This window comes from Carcharhinus amblyrhynchos, unplaced genomic scaffold (genome assembly GCF_965287045.1).
Source record: "Carcharhinus amblyrhynchos unplaced genomic scaffold, sCarAmb.v2.hapA chromosome_171, whole genome shotgun sequence".
NCBI lineage: Eukaryota > Metazoa > Chordata > Chondrichthyes > Carcharhiniformes > Carcharhinidae > Carcharhinus > Carcharhinus amblyrhynchos.
In genome coordinates, this window is record NW_027649911.1 from 24,686 (window position 1) to 46,946 (window position 22,261).

General features: G+C 47.0%; 1 protein-coding gene across 1 annotated transcript; it reads left to right on the plus strand.

Annotated features, from left to right (window-relative positions):
- The first annotated feature begins 2,975 nt into the window (after positions 1-2,975).
- On the plus strand, positions 2,976-20,207 carry LOC145338781 (E3 ubiquitin-protein ligase TRIM7-like). Its single transcript, XM_080183173.1, has 6 exons — positions 2,976-3,449; positions 7,004-7,099; positions 10,152-10,382; positions 13,339-13,361; positions 13,958-14,091; positions 19,687-20,207. The coding sequence occupies exons 1-6, from the start codon at positions 2,976-2,978 to the stop codon at positions 20,205-20,207; spliced, it is 1,479 nt and encodes a 492-aa protein (XP_080039299.1).
- The last annotated feature ends 2,054 nt before the right edge of the window (positions 20,208-22,261 follow it).

Genomic DNA, 22,261 nt, shown 5'->3' on the forward strand with positions numbered 1-22,261 from the left:
CCTGTCTCCATTGGAGTCAGTGGCCTGTATTTCCTCAGATAGGTTTAATCTTGCTAAGGGTATTGATAATGTGGAGATGCCGGCATTGGACTGGGGTAAACACAGTAAAAATCTCACAACACCAGGTTAGAGTCCAACTGGTTTATTTGATAGTAACCCCACAAGCTTTAGGAAACGGTGTTCCTTCGTCAGGTGTGTGGAAGATTCTGATCAGAGAAGGGCATATAAAGTCTCACACAGTTTACAGAATACTGATTAGAATGTGAGTCTTTACAGCTAACCTGCTATTCAACTCTTAAAGATACGGACAATGTGCGTGGAGATAGCATTAGGCATAGGTTAAAGAGATGTGTATTGTGTCCAGATAGGACAGTTAGTGAGATTTTACAAGCCCAGACAAGTCACGGGGGTTACAGATAGTGTGACATGAACCCAAGATCCCGGTTGAGGTTGTCCTCATGTGTGCGGAACTTGGCTATCAGTTTTTGCTCAGCGACTCTGCGCTGCCGTGTGTCGTGAAGGCTGCCTTGGAGAACGTTTACCCAAAGATCAGAGGCCGAATGCCTGTGACCACTGAAGTGTTTGCCAACAGGAAGAGAAGTCTTGCCTGGTGAAGCGATGTTCACTCGTTTTTGTAGCGTCTGAATTACTCTTGTAGAGAGATAACATTGAAGTGATGGGCTGAATGGCCCTGCTGTAAGCATTCTATATATGTAACTCCATAGACATATGGATGGCTGACTGTAACAGCCCTCTGAAATGGCCCTGGGAGCCTCACATTGTGAAGGTGGTGTCTCCTAAAACAATAATCATAGCATCCCATATCATAGAATCCCTACAGTGCAGAAGGAGGCCATTTGGCCCTTCAGGTCTACACTGACAACAATCCCATCCAAGCCCTATTCCCATGACCCCACGTATTTACCCTTCTAATTCCCTGACACTAAGGGACAATTTAGTTTGGCCAATCCACCTAACCTGCACATCTTTGGACTGTGGGAGGAAACTGGAGCACCTGGAGGAAACCCACACAGACATGGGGAGTACATGCAAACTCCACACAGACAGTGAAGAGGAGATCGTGCCTTGCTAACTTGATCGACTTTTTCGAGGAAGTGAAGAAGATGATTGATGAGGGTAGGGCAGTGGATGTTGTCTACATGGACTTCAGTAAGGCCTTTGACAAGGTCCCTCATGGCAGACTGGTGAAGTTGTATAGGATCAGAGGTGAGCTGGCAAGGTGGATACAAAACTGGCTCAGTCAAAGAAGACAGAGGGTAGCAGTGGAAGGGTGTGTTTCTGAATGGAGGGCTGTGACAAGTGGCATTCCTCAGGGATCAGTGCTGGGACCTTTGCTGTTTGGAATATATATAAATGAATTGGAGGAAAATGTAACTGGTTTGATTAGCAAGTTTGTGGACGACACAAAGGTTGGTGGATTTGCGGATAGCGATGAGGACCATCAAAGAACACAGCAGGACATTGTTCGGTTGGGGACTTGGGCAGAGAGATGGCAGATGGAGTTTAATCCGGACAAATGTGAGGTAATGAATTTTGGAATGTCTAATAGATAGGAAATATACAGTAAATGGCAGAACCCTTTAGAGTATTGATAGGCAGAGGGATCTGGGTGTACAGGTACACAGGTCACTGAAAGTGGCAATGCAGGTGGAGAAGGTAGTCAAGAAGGCATACGGCATGCTTATTGGCCAGGGCACTGAGTTTAAAAATTGGCAAGTCATGTCGCAGCTTTATAGAACCTTAGTTAGGCTGCATTTGGAATATAGTGTTCAATTCTGGTCCCACACTACCAGAGGGATGTGGAGGCTTTGGAGAGGGTACAGAAAAGATTTACCAGGATGTTGCCTGGTATGGAGGGCATTAGCTATGAGGAGAGGTTGAAGAAACTTGGTTTGTTCTCACTGGAATGAGGAGGTTGAGGGGTGACCTGATAGAAGTCTACAAGATTGTGAGAGGCATGGACAGAGTGGATGGTCAGAAACCTTTTCCCAGGGTGGAAGAGTCAATTACTGGGGGCATAGATTTAAGGTGTGAGGGGCAAGGTTTAAAGGAGATGTATGAGGCAGATTTTCTTACACAGAGGGTGATGGGTGCCTGGAACTTGCTGCCGGAGGAGGTATTGGAAGCGGATATGGTAGTAACATTTAAGGGGCGTCTTGACAAATAAATGAATAGGATGGGAATAGAGGGATATGGTCCCCGGAAGGGGAGGGGATTTTAGTTCAGTTGGGCAGCATGGTTGGTGCAGGCTTGGAGGGCCGAAGGGCCTGTTCCTGTGCTGTAATTTTCTTTGTTCTTTATTCTTTGACCCAAGCTGGGAATCAAACCTGGGTCCCTGGCGCTATGAGGCAGCAGTGCTAACCACTGTGCCACTGCGCTACCCGGTTGCCAAATAAATGCAGCTCTTCCAGTAACACTCACATCCTGTGAAAGAATTTTTAATAAGTTATAAATCTGAATTCGGGGGACCTGAATTGTCCCAGATCCCACGGAGCGATTTAACATGAGGAGGGACTCAATGGGGCGGCACAGTGGTTAGCACAGCCGCCTCACAGCGCCAGGGGCCCGGGTTCGATTCCCGGCTCGGGTCACTGTCTGTGTGGAGCCTGCATGTTCTCCCCGTGTCTGCGTGGGTTTCCTCCGGGTGCTCTGGTTTCCTCCCACAGTCTGAAAGGGTTAGTGACATTGACCCGAACAGGTGCTGAAGTGTGGAATTTCACTGTGACTTCATTGCAGTGTTAATGTAAGCCTTACTTGCGACAAATAAACCTTACAGTGTGGTTGTAGTCGACTTAATCTCCCACTGTGGCCTACAAAGGGTTAATCTCCAGCCAGGGTTGACCTTGGAATTGTAACAAGTCAATCTCCAGTCTCTCTCAGTCAGTTTGCAAGCTGCTTCTCCAGAGTTGAGCTCTCCCGCTGTGCCCAAGCCTCTTCCCAAGCTCGTGGTGAGGATGGAGAACACAGCTTCGGCTAAGCAGGAGCTGCCTTGTGCCATGTGCCAAGGCACAGGCAAGCCTACTGAGCGATTGCCTTGCAAGCACTCCCTCTGCGCCAACTGCATCAAGGATTCCCAGGCCCGGGTAACAGTCGAGGGTGCTGCATGCTGCCCGCTGTGCCCCTTAGGCCCCAACCTGGAACCTGGTCCCTGTCTCCTCTATCCGGACAAGCCAGAGGAGGCTGCTGCCGTCTCGGCTCCCCCTGCCGAGCTTCCCTCCTCTGGGAAAGATCCGAAGGAGGTCACGGCGTGCGACAAGCTCGGGAAGGCCTCGACGGAGCCTGCGGAGAAACGGTGCCCAGAGCATAACGAGATGCTGGAGTTTTACTGTGAAGATGATGGAGAGTGTGTGTGTGACCCCTGTACAATCACAGGCAAACACAAATCTCACAGAATGGTGAGCCTGGAGAAGGCAGCAGCTCAGATTAAGGTGAGTGGCAGGGGAGACCTCAGTGTCTTGGAGAAATTGGATTCTCCTCCTTTGAGCAGGGAGGGAGAAAAGGAACAGACTTGGGGTCGGTTTCAAAACCGTGAGGGATATTGACAATGTGAATAAGGATGAACTAATTTCACACAGGAGTGGGTTAGCACTGCTGCCTCCCAGCGCCAGGTTCCTGGGTTCAGTTCCAGGCTCAGGTCACTGTCTGTGATGAGACTGCACGTTCTCCCCGTATCTGCACGGGTTTCCTCCCACAGTATGAAAGACGTGCTGGTTAGGGTGTATTGGCCGTGCTAAATTCTCCCCCAGTGCGCCCCGAACAGGTGCCAGAGTGTGGCAACTAGGGGCTTTTCACAGTAACTTCATTGCAGTGTTAATGTAAGACTATTTGTGACACTAATAAAATAATGAAAGGGATGGATAGGGTAGAGGTAGAGAGATTCTTCCCGCTTAGAAAGGATAGCGGGGCTAGAGGGCACAGCCTCAAGATAAGGGGGGGGGAGCAGTTTAGAACGGAGTTGAGGAGGAATTTCTTCACTCAAAGGGTGGTGAATCTCTGGAATTCTCTGCCCGTTGAAGTGGTAGAGACTACCTCGCTAAATATATTTAAGACGCGGGTAGATAGGTTTTTGATAGACAAGGGAATTAAGGGTTATGGGGAGAAAGTGGGAAAGTGGAACTGATCCACTTCAGATCAGCCATGATCTTATTGAATGGCGGGGCAGGCTCGAAGGGCTAGATGGCCTACTCCTGCTCCTATTTCTTATGTTCCTATGTTCTAATAGATAAACTAAAAAAAAACTTTAAATACATTTAAATGAGATTGAAAATAGTTTGTAAAGCAGTCAGAGGCAGGATTCGAAGATTGTATTTCACACATTGAGTTATTATGGCCTTGATAGAATGCACTGTCTGGGAGGACAGCGGAGGTAGATTCAGTCAGAATTTCTGCAGGGAATTGAATAGGAATCTATAAGGGAAAGATCTGCAGGAAGTGCAGGACTAACTGGAATGTCCTTGCAAGAGGCCAGCAGAAGCAAAATGGGCTGAATGGCCTCTGTCTGCACAGTTTCATAGACTCCTATAGTGCAGAAGAAGGCCATTCGGCCCACCGAGTCTGCGCCAACCACAATCCCACCCAGACCCCATCCATTTACCTCTAGCTGGTCCCCCTATCATTCTAAATCAGTAACACTGTACTATCATTCCACAGTTATACAACACAAAATCAAAGGATTTGAGGCAGGATTTTGAATGTTGCCGCTGGGCTGGGCCAAGGTCGAAGATTCTGAGGGGTTGTTGACAAAGTAAAGCTTATTTATACGTGCAAAATCCACACAGAGAGTGACCCAAGCTGGGAACTGAACCCGGGCCCCTGGCGTTGTGAGGCAGCAGTGCTAACCACTGTGCCACCCTCCCCACGCCACCTCCAATGGAGGAACCTAGAACGGGAGGGGGGCCCACTTTAAAAACAAAAGATCTTGCAGTTAAGACGGAGGTGGGGGGGACTTTTTCTCTCAGCGAGTGATTCATGTTTGGAATTCTCTTCCCCAGAGAGCAGTGGGGGCTGGGACACTGAATATATTGAGGGCTGAGTTAGTCGGAGTTTTCATTGACCAGGGAGTGGAAGGGTATGAGGGGCAGAGAGTTGAGACCACCATCAGAGCAGCCAATTGCATGGTGGAGCAGCTTGGATGGGCTGAATGGCCTCCTCCTGCTCCCATTTCTTCAGAGTAGGATCACTGTCACAGTGGTGGCACAGTGGTTAGCACGGCTGCCTCACAGCACCAGGGATCGGGTTCGATTCCTGGTTTGGGTCACTGTCTGTGCGGAGTCTGCACATTCTCCCCGTGTCTGCATGGGTTTCCCCCCACAGTCTGAAAGGCGTGCTGGTTAGGTGCGTTGGCCGTGCTAAATTCTCCCTCAGTGTAACCGAACAGGCGCCAGAGTGTGGCGACTAGGGGATTTTCACAGTAACTTTATTGCAGTGTTAATGTAAGCGTCCATGTGACACTAATAAAGAAACTTTGTTGTTTGATTGCTTCCTCCTCACTCTGTGCAGTGGACAGTCCAGACGCTGGACACTGAGCGTGTCCCAGGGCACCATTTCCCCACACTGGGCCTGACAGTGTCACATCAAACCTCTGTTACACTCGGAGACAGAGGGCATGGGGACGTGGCTGGAGGAAAGACTGTCACTCACCCACCTCCAACTGCCCACCCGAGGATGCCTATTACCCCTTTGCCCAACAGCTGTAAGGCTTTAGGAAGTCTTTGAACCCCATTAAGGTAGGAACAGATTTGACTATAAAAGCTTTGTTGTGAATCCATTGAGAAAGATCAGGACAAGTTCCTGAATTCCCAGTTAAGAATCTGAGTCCCAACCTGGGCAGTTTAACATTCAGTTTTAATATTCTCCCAAGATCTTTACAGCAGAACCCACTAAATGGTTTCCCTTACAGTTTCAGTCTTCGAGACTCTCTGTCCTCTCTCTGTCCCTCTCTGTCTCTCTCTCTCTCTCTCTCCCTCTGTCTCTCTCTCTCTCTCTCTCCCTCTCTCTCCCTCTGTCTCTCTCTCTCTCTCTCCCTCCGTCTCTCTCCCTGTCTCTCACTCTGTCTCTCTTTCTCTCCATGTCTCTCTCTCTCTCTCCCTGTCTCTCTCTTCCTCTGCCTCTCTCTCTCTCCATGTCTCTCTATCTCTGTCTCTCTCTCTCCTTCTGTCTCTCTCTCTTGCCGTCCCTGTCTCTTTTTCTCGTTATCTTTTTCTCTCTTTGCCTCTCTCTGTATGTGTTTCCTTGTCTGTGTTTCTCTATCTCTGTGTCTCTCTCTGTGTCTCTCTCTCTGTGTTTTTCTGTGCGTCTCTCTTTGTGTTTCTCTCTGTTTCTCTCTGTCTCTCTGGCTCTCTCTCTCTCTCTCTGAGTCTCACATTGTGTCTCTGTGTCTCATTCTGTCTCCCATCCATTGACTCTGTCTACCCTTCCCGCTGCCTTGGCAAAGCAGTCAGCATAATCAAGGACCCCACACATCCGGACATTCTCTCTTTCACCTTTTTCCGTACAAAAGTCTGAGGTCATGTACCAACCGACACAAGAACAGCTTCTTCCCTGCTGCCATCAGACTTTTGAATGGACCAACTCTGCATTAAGTTGATCTTTCTCTACACCCTAGCTATGACTGTAACACTACATTCTGCACTCTCTCCTTTCCTTCTCTATGAATGGTGTGCTTTGTCTGTACAGTGCACAAGAAGCAATATTTTTCACTCTATACTAATACATGTGACAATAATAAATCAGATCAAATCAAATTCCTGTGCATCTTTGGAGTGTGGGAGGGAACCCACGCAGACACAAGGAGAACATGCGGTCTCCACAGAGACAGTGATCCAAGCTGGGAATTGAACCTGGGTCCCTGGCGCTGTGAAACAGCAGTGCTAACCACTGTGTCACCGTGTGCCCACTGAACATCTCATGCCCAGTAGTGTCAGCACTGACATCAAATCTTGAATCAAGTCTTACGTTTGAATTCACATTCCTCTCATTGCAGGACAAAGTGTTAAACAGTGTGAAGAATCTTCTACAAATTCAGCAGAGTTACCACTTCAAATACCAAGATCTCCAAAAATCAGAAGATGAGCTGAAGGTAGAAGATACTCAGTGATTCCAAGTTTCTCTTGGAGAGACAATGTCCTTTCTCTCTCCCTTTCTCTCTCTCTGGAGTGGGTTTAGTGGTCAAAGTGATTCTGTATCTAATCTCAAGATCACTGTGTACAGTTTTGGTCACCCTATTATAGAAAGGATATTATTAAACCAGAAAGAGTCTAGAAAAGATTTACTAGGATGCTACCGGGACTTGATGGATTGAGTCATAAGGAGAAGCCGGATAGACTGGGATTTTTTCCCTGGAGCGTAGGAGACTGAGGGGTGATCTTATAGAGGTCTATAAAATAATGAGGGGCACAGATTAGCTAGATAGTCAATATCTTTTCCCAAAGGTAGGGGAGTCTAAAACTAGAGGGCATAAGATGGGAGGGGAGAGATACAGAAGTGTCCAGATGGGCAATTTTTCCACCCAGAGGGTGATGAGTGTCTGGAACAAGCTGCTAGAGGTAGTCATAGAGGTGGGTACAATTCTGTCTTTTAAAAAGCCTTTAGATAGTAACATTAGTAAGATGGGTATAGAGGAATATGGGCCAAATGTGGGCAGTTGGGATTAGCATTAGGGTTTAAAAAAAAGGACAGCATGGACAAGTTGGGCCGAAGGGCCTGTTTCCATGCTGTAAACCTTTATAACTCACCAGTTCTGATCCCACAGTGGAAGCATGAGCATTGAATCCAGTTTCTGTGAGAAATTTGGAAATGAGAAAGGAGGTAGCAATAAGAGTGATCGCGAATTTGTCAGATTCTCATTAATGACCCAACCCATTCATTCACGATGGCTTTCCATCGCTACCTGGTCTGCACCTATACGTGACTCCAATCCCACATCACCGTGATTGACTCTTCACTGCCTGTCCATAAAACCATAAGATACAGGAGTAGAATTAGGCCATTCGGCCCATTGAGTCTGCTCCACCATTCAATCATGGCTGGTAAGTTTCTTGACCTCATTCTCCTGCCTTTTCCCCGTGACCTTTGATTCCTTTACCAATCAAGAACCTATCTATCTCTGTGTTAAATATAGAGCATAGAACATTACAGCGCAGTACAGGCCCTTCGGCCCTCGATGTTGCGCCGACCAGTGGAACCAATCTAATGACCCTCTAACCTAAACTATTCCAATGTTATCCATATGCCTATCCACTGACCATTTGAACGCCCTTAAAGTTGGCGAGTCCACAACTGCTGCAGGCAGGGCATCCCATGCCCTCTGAGTAAAGAACCTACCTCTGACATCCGTCCTATAATTACCACCCCTCAATTTAAACCTATGTCCCCTCGTGTTAGCCGTATACTCAATGACCTGGCTTCCTTTGTGGCAATGAGTTCCACAGATTCCCCACCCTCCGGCTGACGAAATTCCTCCTCATCCCGGTTCTAAAGGGTTATCCCTTTAATCTGAGGCTGCGTCCTCGGATCCCAGTCTCTCCCACCAATGGAAACATCTTCCCCACGTCCACTCTATCCAGGCCTTTCACTATCCTGTGAGTTTCAATGAGATCCCCCCTTCTAAACTCCATTGAGTGCAGTCCCTGGAAACCCACTCAGTTTTAGCAAACCGGTACCAGGTTAAGAAGGTGCCCCGCAAAGGCAATGAGGGATACAACAACAACAACTTACATAGCGCCATTTGCACAGCGAAGGGTCCCAAGGCGGCCTCTCACAGGACTATTATAATACAAAGGGTGACACTGGGAGATGTTAGGTCGGATGTCCAACAGCTGGGTTAAAGAGATGGGGTGTTAAACATAGAACATAGAACATTACAGCGCAGAACAGGCCCTTCGGCCCATGATGTTGCGCTGACCAGTTACAAAAAGAATGACCCACAAGCCTATACCAATCCCTTTTCGTCCATAAACCTATCCATAGATCTCTTAAACGCCCCCAAACTAGGCGCATTTACAACTGCAGCAGGCAGGGCATTCCAATCCCTCACCACCCGCTGAGTAAAGAACCTACCCCTGACATCAGTCCTATAACTACCCCCCCTTAGTTTAAAGCCATGCCCCCTCGTGCTAGCTTTCTCCATCCGAGGAAAAAGGCTATCACTGTCCACCCTATCTTAACCTCTAATCATCTTATATGTTTCAATAAGGTCCCCTCTTAGCCGCCTTCTTTCCAACGAAAACAACCCTAAATCCCTCAGTCTCTCCTCATAGGATCTCCTTAAGGAGGGTCTTAATGGAAGGAAGTGAGGTCGAGAGGCAGGGAGGGAATTCCAGAGCTCGGGACCAGCCAGTTGAATGCAGGGCCACCAGCGGAGACATTGGAGGGAGTTTGAAGACCCAGGATTTCTGACCCTCCCTCATGTCCTCCAGCCCAACAACCCTCGGAGATATTCGCCCTCCTCCAATTCTGGCCCATTTTAATCGCTCTAGCGTTGGCGGCCTTGCCTTCAATTCCCTGGACCCAAGCTCTGGAACACCCTCTCTCCATTCCTCCAACCTCATTAACGCCCTGGTCAAAAGCATTGACAAAGTCTGACCTGAAATCTCCTCATGAGGCTCGGTGTCAAACTTGGCGATGGTCCTTGGGAAGTTTCATGGCATTAAAGGTGCTAGATAAATGGAAGTTGTTGTTGTTGTTACTAGTCAGGATTCCTTAATTTATTCTTTCAGGGGACAGGGGTATCCCTGGCGAGGCCAGCATTTGTTGTCCATCCCTAATTGCCCTTGAACTGAATGTCTCGCTTGGCCACTTCAGAGGGTAGTTGAGAGCCACCCACATTGCTGTGGCTCTGGAGTCACATGTAGGCCAGACCGGGTAAGAAAGGCAGATTTCCTTCCCTAAAGGACATTAGTGAAACAGATGGGTTTTTACAACAGTTGATGATATTGCATTCGCTAACCCAGGCACGACCTGCTGCTCTGTTCATCACGACCTTTCATGTGTTGGTGCAGACTCGATGGGCCAAAGAGCCTCTCCATCATCCCTTTTCCTCCACTCTCTCCTCCCCACCCACCCCCACCCCTCTCTCCTTCCCAACCACCAGGAGTGTAGTGTCTCGATCTGACCATGAGTTGACCTTTCAGATGCAAATCAATCGACTGCAAGGGAACCTCTCGAAGAAGTTTCTGGCCTGGAGGAACAGCCTGGAGGAAGATGAAGAAAATGTGCTGAAAATGATTGATGAGGAAGGAGTCCGGTTGACAGCCGAGAGTAGCTCCTGTTCCAAAACCTTGAACGAGAGGATGGATTTGATCCGAGAGATAGATGATGCTGCCCAGGGTTTGGCACAATGCGACCGTCTGTCATTTTTCCAGGTATAGATGCCCTGGGTGGGATTGTTGTCGGTGCAGGCTTGATGGGCTGAATGGCCTCCTTCTGCGCTGTAGGGATTCTAACCAACATTACTTCATGTAAAGTTTTATTTTGACATTATGAATTGTCAAGTCCACATTCAGAATGGAATCTCATCTCTGTGAACCTGTCCCAGTGGTAGCCCTATACTGCCGTCACTGGTTCAATGGATCAATTTGGAACATTGGCCTTTATAAATCAAAGTATTGAGTATAAAAGAGTTGGAATGTTATGGTGAGGTTGCATAAGACATTGGTGAGGCCGAATTTAGAGTATTGTGTACAGTTTTGGTCTCCTAATTACAAGAAGAATATTAATAAGGTTGAAAGAGTGCAGAGAAGGTTTACAAGGATGTTACGTAGAACATAGAACACTGCAGCACAAACAGGCCCTTTGGCCCACAAGTTACACTGATCATATCCCTACCTCCCAGGCCTATCTATAACCCTCAATCCCATTAAATCCCACGTACTCATCCAGAAGTCTCTTAAAAGACCCCAGCGAGTTCGCCTCCACCACCACCAATGGCAGCCGATTCCACTCACTCACCACCCTCTGAGTGAAAAACTTACCCCTGACATCTCCTCTGAGTTACAGAGAGAGATTGAATAGGTTAGGACTTTATTCCCTGGAGCGTAGAAGAATGAGGGGAGATTTGATAGAGGTGTATAAGATTTTGACGGGTATAGATAGAGTGAATGCAAGCAGGCTTTTTCCACTGAGGCTAGGGGAGAAAAAAAACTAGAGGGTGAAAGGGGAGAAGTTTAAAGGGAATTTTAGGGGGGGATTCTTCACGCAGAGAGTGGTGGGAGTGCGGAATGAGCTGCCGGATAAAGTGGTCAACACCTTTAACATTTAAGAAAAACTTGGACAGGTACATGGATGAGAGGGGTGAGGGGGGATATGATGCAGGTCAGTGGGACTAGGCAAAAAATGGTTCGGCACAGACAAGAAGGGCCAAATGGCCTGTTTCTGAGCTGTAATTTTCTCTGGTTCTAATTACAGCAGGACAAGTTTTTTTTATTCATGGAACATGGGTGTCACTGGCTGGGCCAGCATTTATTACCCATCCCTAGTTGCCTTTAGAGGACACCTAAGAGTCACCCACATTGCTGTGGCTCTGGAGTCACATGTAGGCCAGACCAGGTAAGGTTGGCAGATTTCCTTCCCTAAAGGACATTAGTGAACCAGATGGGTTCTTCCGACAATTGACAATGGTTTCATGGTCAACAGCAGGTTCTTAGTTCCAGATATTTTCTTTCATTGAATTCAAATTTAACTGTCTGCTGTGGCAGGATTTGAACCCGGGTCCCCGAGTTTCTGGATTAATAGTCTAGCAATAACACCACTTGGCCATCACCTCCCTATGGGAGTTTATAATGAAAATATACACATCAAGGTTACAAATTATTGCAAAGGGTTGACCTGCACACCCTGCCCTGTAACACCTTCATCTATAAATTATACCTATCTATTCTTCCTTGTCTTCCCATGCGGGGTGGCACGGTGGCACAGTGGTTAGCACTGCTGCCTCACAGCGCCAGGAACCAAGATTCAATTCTGGCCTTGGGTGACTGTCTGTGTGGAGTTTGCACATTCTCCCCGTGTCTGTGTGGGTTTCCTTCCATAGGGCAAAGGTGTGCAGGATAGGTGGATTGACCATGTTAAACTGCCCCTTAGTGTTCCAAGATGTGTAGGTTAAATGGATTAACCATAGTTACAGGGCTAGGGTGGGAGAGAGGGTGTGGGTAAGATACTCTGTCGGAGAGTCAGTCCAGACTCGATAGGATGAATGACCTCTTCTGTACTGTAGGGATTCTATGACAGTGCAGAAAGAGGCCATTTGGCCCATTGAGCATACACTGACAAGAATTCCACCTAGCCCCATCCCTGTAACCCTACATATTTACCTTACTAATCCCCCTGACACTATGATTCTATGAAATATAACTCTGTGGGTGATTAACTGATCGCATATCAAAACTCTTGGATTTGTGCTCACTTTTGATATACAAAATCCTCACTGTCACACTTCTGTGTCACTTTTTGCTCCCCATTATAAATTCCTATGTCCAGATTTATAATGGAAACAGCTTATGTAAACATGTCACAGTGTAATGACAGCCACCTACCACTGGCGGTGCTGTTGTTGCTCAGTTGCTGGGTCCTCAGTGTGTAGGGCAGAGAAATTCCTACATGTTAACCGGATCTGCTTCACAAACTGCTGTTAACTTTCAGTATCTAAGTCTGAAGAAAATGCAAAACTTATTTAAAAATTAATATAAAAATGTATTTGAAACGAATTATATCTGTGTACAATCATTCCCCGTCCATTAATTTGCTTTTACCTGAATTTTGTGCATGGTGTATCACATCTACAACCCACTGGTATATTAAACATTACGCTTGAGTACCTATTTCCTGCTCACAAACATTAATGTTCTATGGTCATGACTTTTTATGGTCAAACTTCTTTTATATTAACAGGCAAATGGGGATGTTGCTATGGTTACAAGTTGAGGCTTGTAGGTGGCTTCACTAAGTGCCTGTATTTCTCTAGTGAGTGATGCTGGGGCTTCATAGCTTACTGGGGTACACTTAACTCACCCACCTGGTTCACTGACGTCCTTTAGGGAAGGAAATCTGCCATCCTTACCCGGTCTGGCCTACACGTGGCTCCAGAGCCACAGCGATGTGGTTGACTCTCAACTGCCCTCTGAAATGGCTGAGGGAGACACTCAGTTCAAGGGGAAATTAAGAATGGGCAACAAATGCTGACCCAGCCAGCGTCACCACACCTTGCGAATGATTGAAAAGAAACTTTTAAGATCGGATCAGTTTAATAACAGCCTAACTTTGTTTTATTTCACTGTATCAACTCAATGCTCTAACTTTCTCTCTCTTTTTTCCTCCCATCAGAAATCAAGACAACTCATTTCCAAGTAAGTTTCACTTTATTGTACAGCAAATAATTACTGCAACTCAACAACCTGCACACTTGTCTATCAGAACAGTTAGTAAAATTAGCAAGTTGTTGGAGACAAAACCCTGTCTTCACATTGAAGATACCCTGTGGCTCCGTCAGTAGCACTCTTGCCCGAATCAGAAGGTTGTGGGTTCAAGTGCACAGCTGGGAACCTGGGTTCGAATCCCACCAGGGCAGACGGTGCTACTTTTAGAACTGAGGGTGAGGAGAAATTTCTTCACCCAGAGGGTGGTGAATGTGTGGAATTCACTCCCACAGAATGGAGTTGAGGCCAAAACGTTACGTGATTTCAAGAAGAAATTAGATATCGCTCTTGGGGCTAAAGGGATCAAGGGATATGGGAGGAAGGGGGAGGATTAGGATATTGAATTTGATGATCAGCTATGATCAAAATGAATGGTACAGCAGGCTCGAAGGGCCAGATGGTCTACTCCTGCTTCTAGTTTCTATATTTCCTAGAGTAACTTGGTATCAAGTTGAGCCCGACCACATTCTGGTGCATCATGATTAAAAATGTCTAAGTGCGAGTGGTTTTTATTTCTTTTGTTCCAGAGCAAATGAGCTTCAGGTTGAAGTGATGCCAACTGTCCACAAGGAAACCTTCAATGTACGGTCTGTATCTGAACAAGTCAAGTCACTGATCGACCGATCGATGGTCTATTACACCATTATACTCAACATGATAGGTAAGAAGGTGCATCTTGTAAATATAAGCCACAATAAACCTTGTGCACAGCTGGAACATATCCTTAAGACCCTGGAAGAAAGGAGATGGCACGGTAGCACAGTGGTCAGCACTGCTGCTCCACAGCTCCAGGGACCTGGGTTCGATTCCCGGCTCGGGTCACTGTCTGTGTGGAGTTTGCACATTCTCCCCGTGTCTAAGTGGGTTTCCTCCGGGCGCTCTGGTTTCCTCCCACAGTCCAAAGATGTGCGGGTTAGGTTGATAGGCCATGTTAAGAAATTGCCCCTTAGTGTCCTGAAACGTGTAGGTTAGAGGGATTAGTGGGTATAATATGTAGGGATATGGGGGTAGGGCCTGGGTGGGATTGTGTTCGGTGTAGACTCAATGGGCCGAAGGGCCTCTTTCTGCACTGTAGGGTTCTATGAGATGTGTTTTAGCAGAGGCTAAAGTACAATTAGAGGCAGGCACTCAGACAGTGGTAGATATGGACAGATCACAGGCCAGAGAATCAAAGGACAGCATTGCATGGGAAGAGGCAACTCAGCTCCAGGTGTTAAAATTGGCTTTTCCAATGGATTGGTCAACTAGTCCCACTTCCCCAGTGTTTCATTCTGGAATCTATACATTTCCTCTTTGAAAGCTGCTCCTCCTGGTATTTTTTGACAGAATGTGGGCATCACTGGCAAGACCAGCCAGCATTTGTTGCCCATCCCTAATTGCCCCTTGAACTGAGTGTCTTGCTCAACCATTTCAGAGGGTAGTTGAGAGTCAACCACATTGCTGTGGCTCTGGAGTCACATGTAGGCCAGACAGGGTAAGGACAGCAGATTTCCTTCCCTAAAGGACATTAGATGGGATTTTGCAACAGTTGACAACCAATCCCCAGTCATGGCCTATAAAGTGCTTTGGAAATTCAGTGGTTGTTAATGGCGCTATATAAATGCAAGTTAGTCTTTCTTTATGTAAAAATGACCTCTGTAGTCAGAAAGGTAAAGAAAGGTGCCCTAACAACAGAAGAGGAATGGCAGACTCAGATAGAGGGAGAGATGGTAGAAGCTAGCATTTAGAGTAAAGAGGGTTGAGGGGAAATTTAAACCTGAGGGTTTGTGATCTAAAAATTAAGAGAAACTTGCTTTTACTGGCAAGAGTGCAGGTATGTGGGGTTGGGGGTGGCACGGTGGCAGAGTGGTCAGCACTGTTGCCTCACAGTGCTGGGTTCAATTCCCAGCCTGGGTCACTGTCTGTGTGGAGTCTGCACATTCTCCCCGTATCTGTGTGGGTTTCCTCCAGGTGCTCCAGTTTTCTCCCACGACTTAGTAGAGGTTTATAAGATGATGAGGGGGATAGACAGAGTGGACGTGCAGAGACTATTTCCTCCAGTGGATGTAGCTGTTACTAGAAGGCATAACCATAAGGTTCATGGTGGGAGATATAGGAGGGATGTCCGAGGTAGATTCTTCACTCAGAGAGTGGTTGGGGTGTGGAATGCACTGCCTGCTGTGATAGTGGAGTCGGACACTTTAGGAACTTTCAAGCGGTTATTGGATAGGCACATGGAGCACACCAGAATGATAGGGAGTGGGATAGCTTGATCTTGGGTTTGGACATAGCTCAGCACAACATTGAGGGCCGAAGGGCCTGTACTGTGCTGTACTGTTCTATGTTCACAATCTGAAAGGTGTGCTAGTTAGGTGCATTGGCGGTGCTAAATTCTCCCTCAGTGTACCCGAACAGGCGCCGCAGTGTGGCAACTAGGGGATTTTCACAGCAACTCCATTGCCGTGTTAATGTAAACCGACTTGTGACACTTAACAAATAAACTTTAAACTTTTAACAGTCGGATGTGGATTTAAGCCAATAAGTCCAAAAAATAACTCAATGTGAAGTTGAGGAGAATGTTTTTTGCAGCAAATTGTTTCCAATATGTGTCAGAAAAATGTGAACTTTTCAAGGGTAACGAACACAGGGTAAGATACGGATGGAAAGAGTATATGGCGGAGAATGAATGGGGTGGTGCATAATGAGAGGAAGCTATCACGGAAAAATGCACAGGGAAATCAGCGGAGATTGAGTAGAGACAATGTAACAAACTGGAATGGCAAGCAGTCAGCAGCACTGGCTACCGAACAGTTACTGTAGCAGAGAGCTTCCCCCAGACTGTCCCTCAGATGTAACAAAGATGGCAGTGCGGGAAATTCATCTTCCTGTTTTCAAGGATTTCTTAACCTCCGAAATGTGACTGGATGCCACGTTTTGCTGAAGTGAGGATCTCACAGAGCCATGAGCGGCTAAACTACTTCCAATAAGGCAAAGGCCGCAGCCTGATTCTCACCGTCTGGAAACACCAAAGAAGATTTTCAGTCCAGAGAGAGAATGAGGCCATTTGGCCCATTGACTCCACTGAACAGATTCAGATAATTGACAGAGGGCTCAGAGGGGACATGTCACTGGGTGTAAAGAGCTTTAGTGAGTTTGGTAGTTGCGAAAGAGATGCAATCTTTCCTTTTTCCCCCGTAAGGTCACCCCTGTCTCAGCTCTTCCGCTGTAGAAGTCCTCATCTACCAGACTTGAATAGCCCAATCCCTGGCCTCCCATCATCCGCTCTCTGTTAAAGTTGCACTCATCCAAACCTCTGCTGCCAGCAAGCCAACTCTCACCGAGTCCCTCCCACCCACTGCGCTCACCAACCTACATTCACGTCCCACCCCCACCTCCATCATCTGGGCCCTAAGCTCTGGAATTCCCTTGCTGAACTTGTTCCTATCTCCACTGTGGCTCCATCAGTAGCACTCTTGCCCGAATCAGAAGGTTGTGGGTTCAAGTGCACAGCGGGGAACCTGGGTTCGAATCCCACCAGGGCAGATGGTGGAATCCGAATTCAATAAAAAGTATCTGGAATGAAGGATGTAATCGATTGTCGGAAAAGCCCATCTGTACGGTACAGTGACACAGTGGTTAGCATTCCTGCCTCACAGCGCCAGGGATCCAGATTCAATTCCGGCCTCCGGTCACTGTCAATGTGGAGTTTGTACGTTCCCTCTGTGTCTGCGTGGGTTTCCTCTGGGTGCTCCGGTTTCCTCCTATGGGTTAGGTTGATTGGCCATGCTAAATTGATCCGAGTGTCAGGGGGAATTAGTTGGGTAAACGTGCAGGGGTATGGGGATAGGGCCTGGGTGGGATTGTGGTCGGTACAGACTTGATGGGCTGAATGGCCTCCTTCAGCACTGTAGGGATTTCTATGATTCACTCATGTCCTTTAGGGAAGGAAATCTGCCATCCTTAGCCTGGTCTGGCCTACGTGCGACTCCAGAGCCACAGCAATGTGGTTGACTCTCAACTGCCCTCTAAGGGCAACTAGAGATGGGCAATAAATGCTGGCCCAGTCAGTGATGTGCACATCCCATGAATGAATGAAAAAAACAATGTGGGCATATACTCTGCTGCAAAGCTGAGCGAGTGCTGCACTGTCTGATGTGATAGCAAAGTCCTGTCACTATTGATCAAAATGAATGGCAGAGCAGGCTCGAAGGGCCAAATGGCCTACTCCTGCTTCTAGTTTCTATGGGCTAGCACAGGAATATTGGATCAAATGGCCTCCCTCTGTGTAGAATCATCTTATGATAAACACGTAAAGACAGGGACCAATTATAGATAGAAAAGTGCACACTCACACAGAGATACAGACTAAAACACATACATGGAGATATCAATATCGATAAAGGGAATTAAGGGTTATGGGGAGAGGGCGGAAAAGTGGAACTGATCCACTTCAGATCAGCCATGATCTTATTGAATGGCGGGGCAGGCTCGAAGGGCTAGATGGCCTACTCCTGCTCCTATTTCTTATGTTCTTATGATACAAGAACACACAGACATGGAGATTGTAGATGAAAACAGATGTAGACATGTAGAGAGATCAGTTGTTATGGACAGGGACGGGGGGGTTAATTTAAGCAGCACTGATTACTCCTCTTACCGCCCATCTATTATTTATTAAAATTCTGATCCTGTGAAGGGTCCTGGAACAAAACAGAAAATGCTGGAAAATCTCAGCAGGTCTGGCAGCATCTGTGGAGAGAGAACAGAACCAACATTGTCCCACCTCCTCTCCGTGTGGCTCAATTTCTTCTCTCACTCAACAGTTTCTCCTTTAAATTCTCTCACTTCCTGCCTACCCACAAGCACCTTGGGATGTTTTACTGCATTGGGGCTGCTATATAATTTTAATTTGAATTGATTTATTAATGTCACATGTATTAACATACAGTTAAAAATATTGTTTCTTGCGCGCTATACAGATTAGCAGAGACTAGGGGAGATGATGGCTTAGTGGCATTATCACTAGACTATCAATCCAGAATCTCAGCCAATGTTCTGGAGACCAGGGTTCGAATCCCGCCACAGCAGGTGGTGGAATTTGAATTCAATATAAAAAGAAAATCTGGAATTAAGAATCTACTGATGACCATGAAACCGTTGTCGAGGGCGGCACAGTAGCACAGTGGGTTAGAACTGCTGCTTCGCAGCTCCAGGGACCTGGGTTCGATTCCCAGCTTGGGTCACTGTCTGTGTGGAATCTGCACATTCTCCTCGTGTCTGTGTGGGTTTCCTCCGGGTGCTCCGGTTTCCTCCCACAGTCCAAAGATGTGCGGGTTAGGTTGATTGGCCATGTTAAAATTGCCCCTTAGTGCCCTGAGATGTGTAGGTTAGAGGGATTAGTGGGTGAAATATGTAGGGATATGGGGGTAGGGCCTGGGTGGGATTGTGGTCAGTGCAGACTCAATGGGCTGAATGGCCTCTTTCTGTACTGGAGGGTTTCTATGATTCTATGATTGTTAGAAGAACTCATCTGGTTCTCTGATGTCCTTTAGGGAAGGAAATCTGCCGTCCTTACCTGGTCTGGCCTACATGTGACTCCAGAGCCGTGAGGTTGACTCTCGACTGCCCTTGGGCAACTAGGGATGGGCAATAAATGCAGGCCAGCCAGCGATGCCTAAGTCCCACGAATGAATAAAAAAATACAGACAAAGCATACCGTTCATAGAGAAGGAAAGGAGAGGGTGCAGAATGTAGTGTTACAGTCATAGCTAGGGTGTAGAGAAAGACCAACTTAAAGCGATGTAGGTCCATTCAAAAGTCTGACAGCAGCAGGGAAGAAGCTGTTCTTGAGTCGGCTGGTTGACGTCAGAACTTTTGTATCTTTTTCCTGACGGAAGAAGGTGGAAGAGAGAATGTCTGGGGTGCGTAGGGTCTAGCAAGGCTGGCAAATAGCACAATTTTTACCAAACTAGATGGAAACATGGCTTTTGGCGATTACATTTGTAAAGGAAATTGTGTCTCCTTAGCCCAGCCAGGAGGATGAGTACATGGGATTTAGTGGGATTGAGGGCTCTAGATAGGCCTAGTAGGTTTTTCTATCAGCGAGGGACATAATTTGACTGTTTTAATAAGAAAACTCCTAGTTTTTTTAACAAACAAAATGAAAATGTGGATAGATTCAACACAGTTTGGTTGTTGGCTACAGGAATCACACTGCCAACTCTGTCCTTCAGTCATTGGTCGTGGACTAACTATCTACATGTCCTTCCTTCCCTAGGTGAATGGTCACGCCTCACCCTGGACACCAAAACTGCCTACTGGTTCCTGACCGTCTCTGAAGATGCCCGCTCGCTGTCGTTTGGCTACGATCTGCAGCCTTACCCGAGCAATCCCGAGAGGTTCCGCACCCACCGCCAGATCCTCTGCTGCCAGAGTTTCACTTCGGGGTACCACTCCTGGGTGGTGCAGGCTGAGGGCATTGCCTGGGGAATCGGGATAGCGTACGGGAGCATAGCTCGGGAGGGCGAGCGCTCTGACTTAACAAACTCGGGCAAAGCGTGGTGCATTCACCTGAATCACGGCACACTCACTGCCAGCCACAATGGCTTCCACATTGACATCATTAAGGAGCCGGTGTACACCAGGTTCCAAGTTGAGTTGGATTACGAGTCGGGCTATGTGGCATTTTACCAGGTTGCCGATGCTCTCCAACACTTGTACACATTTCGAACCGAGTTTACTGAGCCCGTGTTTCCAGCGTTTTCTTGTTTCTACATTTCCTCCATAAAACTGTGCTAATCGGATTATTCATTCAGCCCAATGCTAGTGTTTAATTTTCACTTAGATCTCCTCCCATAATCTTCTTTTGCTGATCTAGAATGTAGAAAAACTACAGCACAAACAGGCCCTTCGGCCCACAAGTTGCGCCGATCATATCCCTACCTACCAGGCCTGTCTATAACCCTCAATCCCATTAAATCCCATGTACTCATCCAGAAGTCTCTTAAAAGACCCCAGCGAGTTCACCTCCACAACCACTGACGGCAGCCGATTCCACTCACTCACCACCCTCTGAGTGAAAAACTTACCCCTGACATCTCTCTAGCTTTCTCTTAAACGCATCTATGCTTATTATCTCGATCATTCCTTGTCACTCTCTGGGAATTTCTGGTGAGTGGCTTTTAGGTATCGTTTGGAAAAGCACATCTACTGCTGCTCTCTCCCACAAGCGAAAACATCTCCACTGCATCAACCCCGATTAATGTTTCCTTAACGTTAATGGTTTTTTAAAATAATTGTTCTTGAGGTGTGAGCATCGCTGGCAAGGTCAGCATTTATTGCCCATTCCTAATTGAGAAGGGGTGGCACAGTGGGTTAGCACTGCTGCTTCACAGCGCCAGGGAGCTGGGTTCGATCCCCACCTTGGGTCACTGTCTGTGTGGAGGTTGCACATTCTTCCCCGTGTCTCCACATAGATAGTCACCTGAGGCCAGAATCGAACCCGGGTTACACTGGGAGGCAGCAACTAACCATTGCGCCCAGATATCCTCAGATACCCCCTTCCATCACTCAGGAACACTTGGAGTGCTTGGGTTGGCGGGTAGGTCTGAAACCAGTCGAGTGTTGCTTTACTGATCTGAGATGTGACTGCCACTCTGTAACTGGGAGAATTAACTCATTCACCAGAAAACCCTTGGGCATCACTGGCATACCCCAGCCCAGGCACCCTCATCATGAAGTCTAAGAGGCCAGAAGAACTGAGTTAAGGCCTTTAGAGTATAACAAAATGTATCAGGTGCTGGGTGGCAGGATGGTGGGAGTGGGGGAAATACAGCGTGGGTGGAAAAATAATAATATCTGTAAGAGAGAAAGGGGAATTGTTAGAACTTACTATCTACTGATGTGTCGTGAATAATTATTTCTAATTTTGAAGGGGCAGAGGAATTGTTAACGTAACAACTAAACAAAAATACTTTGACCTGAAATTGTTGTGTCACTATTCCAGTGGTGAACTGGGGATATTGTTACTGATTTCTATCAATATCCTTTCAACTTCATTCTTTCATGAGATTTGGGCATCGCTGGCAATGCCAACCAGCATTTGTTGCCCATCTCTAATTGCCCTTTGAACTGAGTGGCTCGCCGGGCCATTTCTGAGGGCAGTTGAGGGTCACCCACATTGCTGTGGCTCTGGAGTCACACATAGGCCAGACTGGGGTAAGGACGGCTGATTTCCTTCCCTCAAGGGCCATTAATGAACCGGATGGGTTTTTACAACAATCGCCAATGGTTTCAAAGTTTTTAAATTCCACGTTGTATTAATTAAATTCAAATCCCACCAGCAGCTGTGGTGGGATTCGAACCCGTGTCCCCAGAACATTAATGTGGCTCTCTGGATTATTAGTCCGTGACATTGCCATTACACCTCTCTCATTATGCTATTGGCGGATTCCTCTGCTCCAGATATTTTCACTGACTTGTTTTATCAAAAACTCTTTGGAAATGCTGAGTACTAACCCTCTGGTATCAAAGATTTCTTCAGTAAATAAAGAGTGAATCTCCCACCTGTTGAGTTGCCTCCTCCTTTGTTTGTTTAATGGAACTGGGGGCAAATACAGGGCAGATTTGGTAGCTGATCAGAATCAACCCAATACATGAAGATCCATTTTGTGCAGTCCCTGTTGTTGTATATTTAACATCTCGGAGCTACGCAGAGATGACACTCGTTACACAGGTTTTATTCACGAGGCTTTCAAATGTCTGCTCCATGCTTCAGCTCTGGATTCCACGAATTCGATTAATGATTCCACGTCAAACATGGGCAGCTTTTTCATTCATTCATGGATGTAGGG

Bases quoted from the DNA above. Each gene is read 5' to 3' on its own strand.
- LOC145338781 (XM_080183173.1), top strand. From the start codon at position 2,976: ATGGAGAACACAGCTTCGGCTAAGCAGGAGCTGCCTTGTGCCATGTGC. The intron at 3,450-7,003 runs GTGAGTGGCAGG...CTCTCATTGCAG, and splicing joins AGGCAGCAGCTCAGATTAAG to GACAAAGTGTTAAACAGTGT. The intron at 14,092-19,686 runs GTAAGAAGGTGC...TTCCTTCCCTAG, and splicing joins CATTATACTCAACATGATAG to GTGAATGGTCACGCCTCACC.